The sequence below is a fragment of the Myotis lucifugus genome, unplaced genomic scaffold, assembly GCF_000147115.1.
Source record: "Myotis lucifugus unplaced genomic scaffold, Myoluc2.0 scaffold_82, whole genome shotgun sequence".
NCBI classification, from domain to species: Eukaryota; Metazoa; Chordata; class Mammalia; order Chiroptera; family Vespertilionidae; genus Myotis; species Myotis lucifugus.
The window spans coordinates 2,910,848-2,925,247 of NW_005871130.1; the positions used below are offsets into that span (position 1 = coordinate 2,910,848).

Below are 14,400 nucleotides of genomic sequence, written 5' to 3' on the forward strand. Positions count from 1 at the left end.
CTGGCACCTCTACTGCCCTCCCTTGCCAGCCTGGTCACCGCTAACTGCCCTCCCCTGCCAGCCTGGTTGCCCCCAACTGCCCACCCCTGCAGGCCTGGTCACCCCTAACTTCCCTCCCCTGCAGGCCTGGTCTTTCCCAACTGCCCTCCCCTGCTGGCCATCTTGTGTCCACATGGGGGAAGCCATCTTTGACCACATGGGTGTGGCTATCTTATTTGTTGGAGTGATGGTCAATTTGCATATCACTTCTTTATTATATAGGATGTTAGTGATATTTGGAGATTTACCACACATCTCTGGATATTCTAGGGGTTGGTTTGTACAAACGAAGGTACTAGCTCTTCTGTCTTTTAGTTCTTAGCTCTTAAGCAGGTTTTTGTGATATCATCTTGTGAATTCCAGTGGAACACTTCCTCTGCTCTTCTGGTTATCCTATATAATAAAAGGCCAATATTCAAATTGTCCAAACGGCAGAACAACTGGTCACTATGAAGCACACTGACTACCTGGGGTCAGACGCTCAACACAGGAGCTGCCTCCTTGTGGTCAGTGCACTCCCACAGTGGATGTGCCACTCAGCCAGAAGCCGGGCTCACAGCTGGTGAACGCAGTGGCTAAGGATGTCCGACTGTCATCTTAGGCCTGTTCTCCCTGGCAGTCGGATATCCCCCAAGGGCTCCCGGACTGCGAGAGGGCGCAGGCCGTGCTGAGGGACGCCCCCACCGCGTGCACTAATTTCGTGCAACAGGCCTCTAGTCCTATATAGTAAAAGGCTAATACACAAATTGTCCCTTCGACTGGAAGTTCAACTGGGAGTTCTACCAGGAGTTCAAACAGGGGGCGGGGCTGACCGGCCAACGGCCCGCACCCCTCCCCCTGGCTTCCCCTGCCCCCGATCACACTCCCCCATCAGGGGCCGGGGACAGCTGGCCAACAGCCCACAGCCCTTCCCCCCAGCCAGCCCAGCCTGATTGTTCCTGATCAGGCCGGGCTGGCCGGACCCCACCTGCGCACGAATTCGTGCATCGGGCCTCTAGTATAGTATAAAAATCTCCTTTATTCCTTTTATTGTTATGACTTTCTATCCTAGTCTCTCAGTTTTAGCGGGGGGGTGGGGGGGGTGGGGGGGTTGAATCCAGTATTTGATCCAGCACCTGCTTTCTGTAAGGCCTAGAGCAGCTGATTTTATGGTGTTGGTTACAGCAAGCACTTTCTGTTCCTTTGGTGTTATTATCATCTCACCTCCCCTCCCTATACTTCTGGTTTTGTATTATGCAGCTATGCCTGCCAAAATAATGATTAGTGTTACTTCTGTTGGTTTGGTTTACTGCATTAGATAATTAAAGAATAAAGATTCTGTAGTCCCTGCCTCCTGGAAGTTGGCTCTCTTTGTTCCAGTGGAGTTAACTAGCATTTGGATGCATATAGATCCCACGCTTAGAGATGGGCCTTGGAATATTATGTAGCTAGCATTTCTCACTAGTATGATGGCTGCTTGATCTTATCCAGATATAGGCAACTGACTCTTCCCCGGAGCCCTTCTTTCCTTTACTGGAGAGGGACAGCCTCTGATAGCGCCACTTCACAATCTTCGACTTCCCTACACCTTATCCATAAGGCTGGACTCAGTGGAATTTCAGTGGAAATTAGGTTTTATTTTTAGGACATATTCTAGAGGTATTTTATTCCAGCTGCATGTACATGTGTAGAAATTCAGGCTGAAGTACTGTCAAGGCATCGATGTCACAGCCATGTTGGTGTCCAGGCAGCTGTCCACCTCATTCTGGGCATGGCCTCCTTCAACAGCTCTCTTTGTGGTTTAAAATATGTCACCGGGAAGGTCATTTATCAGAAACTTCTCGCCATCTTCTGGATTTTTGATAAAATTTAGTTATATACAATTATTAAATTTTAGGAATGTTTCTTAGTACATCATTTTCATACCCTTCATATGATCCTACTGTGAAAGATACTAAGACATTACAGAGCATTTTATGTGTCTCTAAATTGTTTGGAATCTTTTAGGGCATGTACGTGTAGGAAAGTAGAGAATAATTAAAAAGTCCACGTGCATATGATGGTGTGGAGTGGACAAATGAGTGGCACATAGTCACAGCAGCATCAGGATGCTTCAGGGAGAGCTGGTCTGCCAGTCTCCACGTCTGGTAATGCCTTCTTATTGAGCACCCAGAACTGTCCCTTTTACAATTGTGATTATGTGGTTACTCACAGCAATCAGAAGATCCTTTAATTGTGCGGACAGTATACATGATTAGCTGTCAGCTCTGTGGCATTCACAGTATAAGCTTATAAAGTCATTGAATGGTGATGTCTGAACTGTCTGAATATAAATATGGTGAGGTTTCCACTTCAAAAATTGAAAAGCCAAAACATCTTCCTTCCTTTTTATAAGTATGGCACAGAAAAACCAACAGTGGATGAAAATAGTGATTCCTTTAAATTTTATTTAAGAATTATTTTGGTTGAACATTTTCTTTATTTTTTTATTTAAAAAAATCTTTATTCTTGAAAGTATTACATATGTTTCCCTTTTCCCACCATTGACCTCAAAATTGTGCTTTTCAAATTCTGTTTGCATGTACATATATATTCTTAAAGATGGAATGTATGTGTGTAAATATTTTCAATGCTGCAGTATATAAAGTACTTTTCCAGAATCGACCTTCCTGTTTGTTCAGGCTTCCCCGGCCTACTTCCCACCCAAGACAATTACTGCTCCCTGCTTTGTGTGCCTGCCCGACTTATTTTCTATTTATTTGTCGTTTCAGACGTGTGTGTGTGTATGTATATGTGTATGGCCTTTGTGTATTTTTTGATAAGTGGATGTTACTTCTGTAGATGTGGTTCTTTTACAGTATTTAATCCATTAATTGAACAGCTATTTGCTAGAAACTGACCATGCTCCAGGCATTGTACGGGGCCCTGGGGTGTTAGCAGAAACTAAAGCTGGCAAGCATTCTGCTGTCAGGAGCCTACACTCCAGCATGGGAAGATTCTCAATAAGTAGAAGTAGAACTCACACATGCCACTATTAAAATTGTGGTGACACAGAGACATAAAAGAGGGAGGTACTGTATTGCAGTTTTTGGTAGGTGGTGAGAGGAAGCCTCAGAGATAAGGTGACAAGAGGAGGGCGCCACATGGGTGTTTCAGGCAGAGCAGAGTCTGGCAGGTGTTCTGAGGTAGGAGTATGTGAGCACAGCTGAGGGCCACACAGTGGCCCTGTGCCCAGAGTGAGGTGTGGGGTGAGGAGTTGGTGACCAGAGCTCAGGCACAAGGAGCTTGGGGGACTCTTCTGGCCTCACTGGCCCCGCCTGATCTTCAGTGAGATCTGATCAAGTGGAACTTTCACTACTGTTCCTACTCGGCCCAAAGCTTCCTCATTATTCCCTTAGGGGGAATACTTTCTGGGACTTTAATTCATTTCCATGTGTTTCAGTCTAAAACAAGCATGTCAAACTCAAAGGCTCACACAGGCCAAATAAACGAGGCATGCAGTCCACAGGCTGCAAGTTTGACATGCTTGGTCTAAAACCTTTAATCAAAAGATAGTAGCAATATAAAGAACTGAATGGCTATGTTTTCTTTTTAGCATAAAGTCTAAAGGGGCAAATACTTTGACTTTCATTTTTATTCCTTCCCAACCCATAATTGAAAAGTCTTTTCTGTTGTTAACCTTCTTTTGATAGTTTTAGTCAATTCTGTATTTTATCCTCCCTAACTCTGTACTTCTGCCAAGTTTAAATATATTTCTTCACCTATATACATCCTTCCAGTTGTTTTTGCTCAGACACTTAATTATATTAGAAGGAAATTTAGTTTAATATTTTGAATGCTGGAAGGTATGTAATAAATGATAATGTTATTCCACATGGTCTTTTGTTTGAGGTGTTGAAGATTTGAAAAATTAGTATAAATGATCTCTATAGATGTCTATCTGAATTTATCTTTTCAAAATAATTTAGAATATATGAGAAGTAGATGAAAACTGCAAATCTACTTTGTGAAAAGAGGAATTATAGCTGCACACATCCAAGTTTTACAGTAAATGATGATTCTTTGTACTGGGAAGAAGTGGCATTAATTGCTTTGCCCTGCATTTAAGAGGGCTTTTCCATCCAGATAAGCCTCAGAGACGCATGCATTCCCAGTGTTGCTTGGTTCATGCAAGTTACTTTGTACCCAATGCACAGTGGAGAGTGCAGCAGTGGTGAAGAGCCATCTTGTATCTTGTTTATTTTAAATTTAAATTCTTTATTGTTTAAAGTATTACATGAGTCTCCTTTTTCCCCCATTGACCTCTCCCTGGCCGCTCCCACTCCCCAGAGCCTGCTTGTATCTTATTAACTCATTCTCAGTTGGATCACAACAACTATATATCCCTTAAAATTTGTTTCTTATGTGAATCTAATTTTAGCACTTTCCCTGAACTTATGATTTAGAAAGGAACAAATCACATTCCTTACAAGATACTCTTTCTACATATATGAATGATGTTATGATTTAAAGCAAGCTCTCATCCATGTCAGGCTCGGCAACATCCACATTGACTCGTCTTCTGAACTCAGGTTGTGTCTTGGTGACACTCCAGTGCACAAACACCCCGATATTTACTCTAGAAGTGTGCTTAACTGCTGGTCCTCGGGCTGAGGTCTCAGGAAGGGTCAATTCTGTCCTGAACTCTGAGATTACTGGGCAACACATCTCTAGCCTTCCAGCTAATCTTACCTTGAGCTCAAATGGTCCCCTAGATCATCCTGACATGCTAGAAGGCTGCGATGATGACAGAGGCCAAGACAGTGAAACACCTGAGCTGGGAAAGGCTGCCTTTCCCAGGCCTGGCAAGTCACACAGTCTCCACCAGGCTGGGGGGCCTGTCTAAATTTGGCAGGTATAGTCAAATGTCTAGACATTCACTTTCCATAAGAAAGATGTAAGGACCTACAGGATAAATTGCAAATATGCTGTATTTGCTGGTATATAAATATATGCATCTATGGGACATGTTTCAATATTACAACAATATATTTTAGGAAAAAAATATGTAACGTATATTCAATGTAGATTTATATTTCTTTTGTAGGGAAATATTGTCTTCATTTCCATTTAAGCTACTGTATATTTGAGACCTATAGGAAGTTACATTTGGGATAAATAGTGATGGTCCTGCCTTCTAACTGATGCACAGGGTCAGGAAGTGAGCACATTGGTGTCAGTGTCTGGCTCTCCCAGGACTCTAGTGTGAACATTAAAGTCTCCTGTGTTAGGGTTGAACCCAATTGCCACTTAGAATCAGCCGTGTCATCTTTGCCTTATTCATACTCCAGTAGGTCTTTGTTGGATAATTGGAGCTGACAAAACTTCTGCATTGGGACAGAAGTTTTTGTTCATACTCAGCTTCCATTAATATATGTTTAATTTTAAAATATTAAAATTTAAAAGAAAATTACTTTAGTTGATTTTGTATTTGATATATTTTAATTAGTGCTCTCTCCTTTCTGTAACCTATTTTTTGGTCTTATTGGTAAAATCTATCTTATATTTGTTACCAGTTCATTCTAATACTATAACTGGTGAGACTGTCATCTGAACACTTAGTAAAAGGTTTTTTTTCATTGCCATGCAAACGAGATAGGCCTAGGTTCTTAGCTCCCTGAAATCCCACTTTTAGTGCATCTCTAGGTACATGGCTTGAAGCACAGCAGTCTTTGTTGTAGCTGACATGCTATTTTGAAGACTGTGTGTTTCTTGGCCAAATATAAAAGAGTTCATCATCAATCTCAGATGTAGACATTGTTTCGGTGGGGTTTATTCTAGACATGCACATATTCGTGGCTTGTATGCATATGTGCTGTATCTATTTGGTCACGGATACTACTCAAAGGTAAACCCACATTTCTCCCTTCTATGCAGCATGCTCTCTACCCTCTCCCCCCAGATACTAGAATTGGTTCACTGTTCACACGCACCCCCACCTGTCTCTGCCTATCTCTTCTCTGCCTCCAAGCTGGTCATTATCTGCGGCCTCCATTAGTTAACCTCTTTTATCCTTTTGGACTCACCTAAACCTTACCTGAAAGATTTAACAACGGTTTCATTCTATATTCACTGATGCTTTTTCTAAATGTCTTTTAAGGCTTTGTTAAGAAGTCCAACATAATGTGGCACCTTAGTGTTCTGATTATTTCACTGACATTCATGTTGACCACTGACTCATTGGCTCCTCTTGGGGAGGCATGTAGTTCTTCCATACACGGAGCATTGCTAGACACACTATAGGTTCCAACACATACTTTTTTTTAAATTGATGAATTGATGTAGAAATAGTGAACCCTTTTAATTTGAAGGTTTTTATGGTTGTGTTGTGAATGTCCAATGACTAGATATTGGTCAAGGTATTTGGGATGAAGGTATAAATGGGTTTGAAATCCATTTTGTCATTTTTTTCTCAAATTATATCACTAAGAACAATGATTTAAAAGAAACTCTCTTTACATAGTATTTAAACAGTAATATTAGTCCTTTATTTGTACCTGTTATTTTAACCTTCCTTACATAAATCCATTGTTTTCTTACCTAACCTGAAGAGATAAAATTTTATTTAGTCCAGACCAGAGGATTGTGGCAATTTAATATATGTCTTGTGTGCCAGGATTTGACTTCTATGGCTAGTTAATTGTTTCAACTTTCCACGGCCTCCAGCTCTGCCATACACTTGAAAGGGGGCAGTTTGAAAGGCATGGGGCAGCCTGGGACTGGAATGGGTCTCATATGCAGTATAATTCCTTCCACCTGTTCTCATGTTGGCGTTTTAAAGCCCTGCCCTGCAGGGAACATGAACTATTTCAGGACTAAACCAACTTCTCAGGTCCTGAGGAAGGGGGCTTAGTGGACCTTTGTTTCCCAGCAGAGCTCAGTTCATGCTCTTTTACTCCCTATAGATCAGGCTGCCGTGGTGGTTGTGGGTGGGGTGTGTCACCTGTCATCCAAGCCAGGGATTGGCTGTTTCTGTGAATAAAGTTTTATTAGCACACAGCCATACTTGTTTGTTCATGGACTGTCTGTGGCTCCTTCTGTCTGAGCTGCAAAGGCAGCACTGAGTAAATTTATCAAAGACCTGATGGCCCATCAAGTAGAAAATACTATCCTTCACACAGAGCTTTTCCTAACTCTAATCCAAGACACTTGTCATGCTGGTGAGCATTGGACACAGCACATGCAGTGGAATGGGGGAAATTCCAACCAAACTCACTAGGATGGTTTGGGGCAGGTCGGACTTTGTGGTCTCTTTGACAGAGAAAAATTTCATAGGAGTGAGATTTTGAAGAATGAATTCAAATCTTTGCGGGCATAGCCCTTATAATCCTTGAATGCTTGTCTTTAGAAGTAGTCATTCTCTTGGTTCTTAGTTGACTAAGTCACCCTGGGATTAATCTTCTGCTTAATACTTCTCCCAGAAGTAATTTTGACACAAAGCTTTTCAACCTTTGGATTGAATAGAAAGGGCCAAAAAATATATTTCACAGTAATTAAAAACTGAGTGATATTTTAAGAGGTTTTAAAATGACACGCTTTGGCATGAGTGAGGTTAAATTTCTGTCCCAACTAGTTAACAAGGATATAGCCTGTTAATTAGGCTAATTATCACCTGTTCAGGGCAAAAATGCACTCAAGACTCTTGGCTTAAGTAGCAAGCTCCCTTGGGTGCTGTGTAAGAGCCCTCGGGAGGTTTCCAGCTTCATCTCTAAGCTGCACTTGAGCCTGAAGAGTTACATTTAGTAAATGAAACCTTTCTAATCTTAGGTCTTTGTGGCTTCTTGATATAAATCATGCTCGGGTTTTATATGTAATCGGAAACAGGCCTCTCTCAAACTCTAGCTTAATGTGAATAATCTGGATATTAGTGTTATCATGGAATAATTTTGGTTTCAGAATATAACTTTATTCATTGAGTCAGAACTTTTGTGGACCTCACAAACACACACACAAATATTTGGAAGAAAATGGCCAAAGGGACCCTGAGTGTCTTCATAGTTATTATTTAGCTATCAGTGTACCTTTTCAGTTTTTTAATTTAGAGAGATTTATTTTACATGTAGTTTAAAATTGCATATTGTGTTAAAACATGTTTATAGTACTCTGAAATCTCATAGAAATAAGATGAACAGGATTACTGTGGAATAATATTGGGGTACATAATGTGGATTTAGCACCTTTTTTGCATGAATAAGTAGTTTAACTCCCAAGGCAGTACTGTACATTTTACTTTGCTCTTTCCCAGGACAGACCTGTGCAGGCCCCTCCCTGTCCTGGTGCTAATAGGTACTGCATTTGTTATCTTGGCAGACTTTCTGGAACTTCTCCCTTTGGCTTTGTTATCCTTGGGTACTTCTTTAGCATAAGGTGCTCATGTGATTTAGTTGAGCATTGTAGTTGCCCTTCAGTGGTTGTCTTTAACTGCCTTTTTATGTGTTTCTTTGTTTAAGAAAGTGAGTCCTGAGTTATATTTGTAGCCCAGCAGAAATTCATATGGTTACCCGACTGGGCAAAGACCCCATCATGTTCTATTTTCATTTTATCTTATTATAGTATCATATAATTATTAAGTTATAATAAATGTAAAAAGGCTGTTCTTCCAAAGAAACTGCATTGGTAACTTAGAGTTGTTGGAACAAATTTATTAGTACAGTAGAGGCCCAGTGCACAAAATTTGTGCACTCGGTGGGGGGCGGGGGGTCCCCCCAGCCTGGCCTTTGCCCTCTCACAATGCAGGAGCCCCAAGAGGTAGGCCCCACCCACCCATCTGGGGCTCTTCGATGGGTTGCCCCAAACAGGTAGGCCAGGACCTGCCTCCGCGGCTCAGCGAGGAGCCTCCAGGACCCGCCTCCGTGCCACACACGCATCAAGTCTCCGCCCACTCGTGTGCACCTCTCTGCGCATGCAGCCCCGCCCACCCTTGCGTACCCGCTGCGCACGCAACCTCCTGGTGATGGATTGTTATGGCGTGAGGGCATCACGGCGTGAGGGCATCACGGCGTGAGGGCGTGATGACCACATAGGCTTTTATTAGTATAGATTGGACTGCTTTGCTAGGAATCATACAAACCTTGTATTGTTTTAACTGCTCTGTATTCTGGTTTATTCATAAAGACCAGCAATACCTGTCAATTAAGTTTTTGCAACATCAGTTTAGTTTTGGATCAGTCAACAACTTTGTTTCACAGTTTTGAAAGATAATAACTGCACTATTGTTTAATATCTTGATTAAATTTCATTTGTGCCATACTACATCTGGCTTACTGCTGCACTCTTTTTTGCGGATGTGAATTTGTGTGACTTATTAATTTGACAAGTCTGGTCCAATGTGTCATGTAGAGAAGATGTGAAATATTGTTTGATAGTTTAGTTAAAATATTCATTTTGAATTTGGAAAAATTTCAAAAACAATGGAAACACTTTGGAAGATGTTAACATGTGGCCGTATATACTTCAATTTCTTCTTTTAAAAAAAACAACAAAATCATACAGTTATAGTTAACACTCTATTCCCATATGCACGCCTGCTCCCCTCTTCTCAGAAGCAAGCAGTATTCAGAGATTATGATACCATGAATATCTTTGCACATGGATTTCATATGTCTACGTTTAATATTGTTCCTTTCTTTGAAAAATTTTATATCAGTGGTACATTTTTGTATCTAACTTGTTTTAATGCTGTTAAGTTTCAGAGATGGTGTAACCCATATGCTGATAAATATAGTCCTAGTCGATTCATTTTACCTGCACCATGATGTTCTATTTTATGATTAAACCCATTATTTACTTTCTCCCCCAGTGGGTATTTAAGGTTGCTCACATTTGAATGGGGACATTTTTTTCTACATCTGTACTTGTGCCAGAGTCTCTTGGTTGTGTACCTAGATAAGCTTTCTAGGAGAACGAGATAGTACAATATAACTCTAAAAACATCGCCAACGCAATTAGTTTCCAAATTATCCTGAATTGGAGAGATTAGTAAAGAACATAAAAATATGCTAGTGACACATCCTACTATATTTTTAATATTATAAGGTAGTAAAGTACCAGAGCATCAAAATATTTTTATCTTCATATGTAAGTGGGATAGGGGCATTTTTAAAAATTATGTTACTAATAAATGGAATGAATAATCCAACTAGTAGGATTTTTACATGTTGAAATAACATTTTAAAGTATGATTTGAGAAAATAAGTATAGCTCCCCAATTAGGCCACTTGGCTTCTGTGGATAATGGAAAGCTAAAGTTAAGGATGCAACTAAAAATGCAAGTTAATATATTTTGACATATCTTGTCTGCCCTTTTGACATTCAAAAACAAGCAGTTGCTCTCACAGAGTTCCACTGAGGCATAAGTATCTGTTAAGGGAGTGGTGTTATTCATGCAGTCATAATGCAGCCCCCTAGTAGTTTTTTAGTTTAACTTTGTACATAATGGCTAGGGACACCCTGTGAAAATGTTTAGTTTTTGTCATATATCTAACAATGAGGATATTTAGTACTCTCTCCTCAAAATTTTAAGTCTAGATGTGGATTTTCACCTTGACTCTGTGAGCATAAATCATGTCACCAGTGAGTCATAGGGGGTCCCCCACTGGCTTTAACAGGGGAGAACAAAGGCCCAGGGCCTTCCATGTGTTGGGGGTGCTGATGACAGAATAGCACATATTACAGTAAATAAAGAAACCAGTGTAAGTACAGCAAGAGTGCTGGGAAAATGCTGAGGATTTAATTTAGGAAACTTTATAAATTTACCAAGTAAGAGATGGAGTGCCCCCATAAACGAAGCCGTAGACCTGAGTCCACAGAAGCTGAGGACATCTGTTGAGGACAGAACATGGTGGACATCACTCATTCACTCATTCGCAGGGTTGCCAGGAGTCTGAGCTGACTCACCAGCATGTGAATTTACACTAAAAGATAACATCTTAACTGACTTCTACAGCACAGCTGACCACCTGAAAAAAGGCTTTATTCCAAAAAGTTTTAGCATAATAGACATCTGAACCCCTGATAACCAGGGACATGGCTCCACCAACAGCGCACCCCTTTCCGTGGGTCCCCACACACGCTGGCACCTTTCCTTGGGTCCCCAGGGCACTGCTCATTAGCTCAAGTCCTGAAGACCTACTTGAAGCCAGCCAGGGCTCCTTCAGTGGGTATTGTCCTTGCTGACCTGCTACATGAAGGCAGCTAGTCTACAGTATTTGAGACTCAGAATTTATGGGGTCCCAGGAAATACCCATTAATGGGTGTCTTAATCTTCACAAGGACTCTCTACATTGGTCACCAGTACACGTATTTATGTTCATAAAGCAAACAGGAAGACACGAGGTTTTCTGAAAGTCAAGCAGTGGCCTCAGTTCTTTGTTATCTGGCTTTTGTCACTTCATGGCAGGCACTAAGCTCTGGTTTAACATTTTTATTACGTATGAATAATAGAGCACATGCATTGAGGTTTCATAGATGTAATTTTGTTAAATGTACATCATGGTAGATTTAAAAATGAGGGATTTATTTTGTCATTCATAAAGTTGTAATACAGTCTAGAGAAACTATTTGTTAAAAGATAGCATCTATTTAACCTCCTTATTTATTTCTTGTAGGAGAAGGTTAGATCCACAATAAATACATGAAGAAATAAGTAGATAGGGGAATTTATCTTAGAAATAAGATCCCTGTCATGGTTTTGAAATGTTAAATGCATGAAGACCCGTCAAAGAGATATACGGACATGATATTTTTTTTACAGTGCATTTCAAAGTATTTAGCTATATTTGTCATTCTGTAGTACCAGTAAGCAATGATCAAATGATGTAGTAATTTCAAAGTCAGTCTGAGTTAATGGTTGCAAATATAATGTCACACATTATATAGATATATTAATTGGCAATTTTAATAGTAATGAAGCACTTAAGATATTTTGTATGACACTTCTGAAGTATTTAGTAATTTTCACTCCCGTTGCATTTAAGATCTAATGTTATAAAAATATAAATACATATAGCAAATGAAGAGGGATTTTTATAAAAGGTAATTTCATAAGAATATGTGAAACTCTGAATGATTAATTTGTTAAAGTAATCGACATTTACCCCAAAATGAGAAAGGTAATTATTTGGAGCTTGAGATTCTTTTTCTACCCTTATGAGATGAAGGAAATTTGTAAAATCATAGTTAAAGCCTTTATGCAAAGAATATACACCTCCATATTTATATCATAATTTAAAACACATACTGTAATCCTGTTTTTTTAGTTGCATTAACTTGCTAAAAGTATAGACCAATTTAAGGCAGTCAAATCAAGCTGCTATATAGTTTCTCTTCTGTGGCATAGTGCTTATCAACTAACTAAAATATTTTAATTTTGAATATTTGGTTTAATTTGCTTTTATTTGACTATTCATTATCCTGAATTAATTAGCTGGACACTACTATAGTAGGTACAGGGAAGGCTTTAAACTAAATTGTATTAGTAATAAAAAGTAAATTTTAGCAGTGATTTCATGAGTGATAGTGAAACAGGACAGAAGACTAACCAGAGGGAGTATTCAAGTGTTTTGTTCATAGTTCATACTGCCTTGATCATTGAAGGTATCTTTAACTGTGGGCTCTGGGGCTGAAATATTTCTAGTGTGAGTACTGCTTTGTTATTTTCAGGTGTTTTTTTTTCATTTGAGAAATAATTGAGATTTATTTCTCTCAAAGGCTTATTTTTAATTTTATTTTATGAAATAAAAGAATTTATAATTTTATTTTTATCAAAGTCAACTTTTTATGTAGCCATGTGGTGACTCAGTAGGACAGCTTGTTCAGCAGCTGCCCTTGGGACCTCCTTCCCCTGGGAGCTTTATGGTGGGGGCAGTTGGGTGCCTGCAGGGGCACTGCTGTTCCAGGAGCAGTGGGGGCTCCCACGCAGCCAGCAGCAGCCGCCTCCGCCTGCAGAGAGCAGGGGTTGTCTGAGTAGTTTAGTATGGATAGCTTTTCATTTAGCCTCTGCTCTGACAGCCCATGCCCTGGATAAGTGGTGTAGGCCTGTACAGGTGAAATCTATTCTCACATTTGCCTCAGGGGTGACTGGACTGTAACAGAATTTTTCAAACCCGTTGGGCCCAACCGCAAAGCAGAGAATAAATGGCTGGAGTGCCAGGCCTGGACAGCAAAATCAATGCCTGGTTATACAGACATGACAGGCCCGGCCTGCGGTTCTCCCCGAGCCTGCGCTGCCCCACTCAGGGCTAGAACACGCTGCTGCTGGGGCCTTCGGGGGCCTGTGCGGGTCACGTTTACATGGTTTTCTCTCTTCTTCATGCAGGAAATTTACATGCCACTTGTGTGATAGAAGTTTCACCGAGAAGTGGGCCCTGAACAATCACATGAAGCTGCACACAGGAGAAAAGCCTTTCAAGTGTACATGGCCCACGTGTCACTACTCCTTCCTCACGGCCTCCGCCATGAAAGACCACTACAGGACACACACAGGTGTGCTGCCCCCTGCATGAGGGCCCCATGGAAATGATTTCCCTTTTGCAGAGTTTAAGATTGTGGTAATTCTATAGCAAAGAGGATGGTATCAGTTCACTGTGCGTGAATGAGAGGGTAGCGTTAAACTGACATTTGAACATGTGTGTGTGGAGCTGAGTGTTGCACGTGTACAGTTAAACAGACCAAGTTCTCTGTTTAAAAGCTCATTTCTGTTGTGTGTGTAGATATATGTGTATGTGTTTAAACACATCTTTTTAGGTCTATTCTTGATTAGTGAAGAACTGGTCTTGTATTTTATTACTGAGATAAACTCAGCACCATCATATTTGTTAACATAATTAAATCTCCATTTTATGCACCTTTTTTAAAAAAAATTAATGCACTCATTATTTCTCTTAAGAGCAGAATGCTATCAGATTCAAGAATTTTTGATAATTAATACAAAAAGACTCATCTGAATTTAGCCACTATACATTTAAAGGACTATATGAATTTTCAAACCAAGTGATGGAAAGCACACACAGAATATACACTTGTGCTGGGTGTGGTGCCGAGGACTCTCAATCTGACCTTCACAAACATGTCCCTGAGTACCTACTGTGGTCAGTGTTTATGACGTGTTTTCATTATCTGCGGCAGTGGGCCCAAACTCCTTCCAGGTGCATTCGAGCACTCTCCTTCCCTCACCAGAGCTGTACTACCGAGAGCTGTTTGGTATTTTCCTGGTTTTCCTTCTCTTCACATCTCTCAAAAAGTATTTTGTTTCAGGAAAAAATAAATTTTAATCAGCATTCCCAAATGTTCTTCTGATTGCCAAGAATCCTATATTATTGTTAGAAATTATAGGTTAAAAGTTCT

At 40.3% G+C, this 14,400-nt stretch overlaps 1 protein-coding gene across 1 annotated transcript in view; it reads left to right on the plus strand.

Moving 5' to 3' along the window:
- The window catches only part of ZNF407 (zinc finger protein 407), a 385,654-nt gene that overhangs the window by 229,095 nt on the left and 142,159 nt on the right, over positions 1-14,400 (plus strand). Inside the window, exon 5 of the mRNA XM_006090793.3 lies at positions 13,373-13,539. Within this exon, the coding sequence (XP_006090855.1) occupies positions 13,373-13,539 (167 nt within the window). The remainder of the gene's footprint in view (positions 1-13,372; positions 13,540-14,400) is intronic.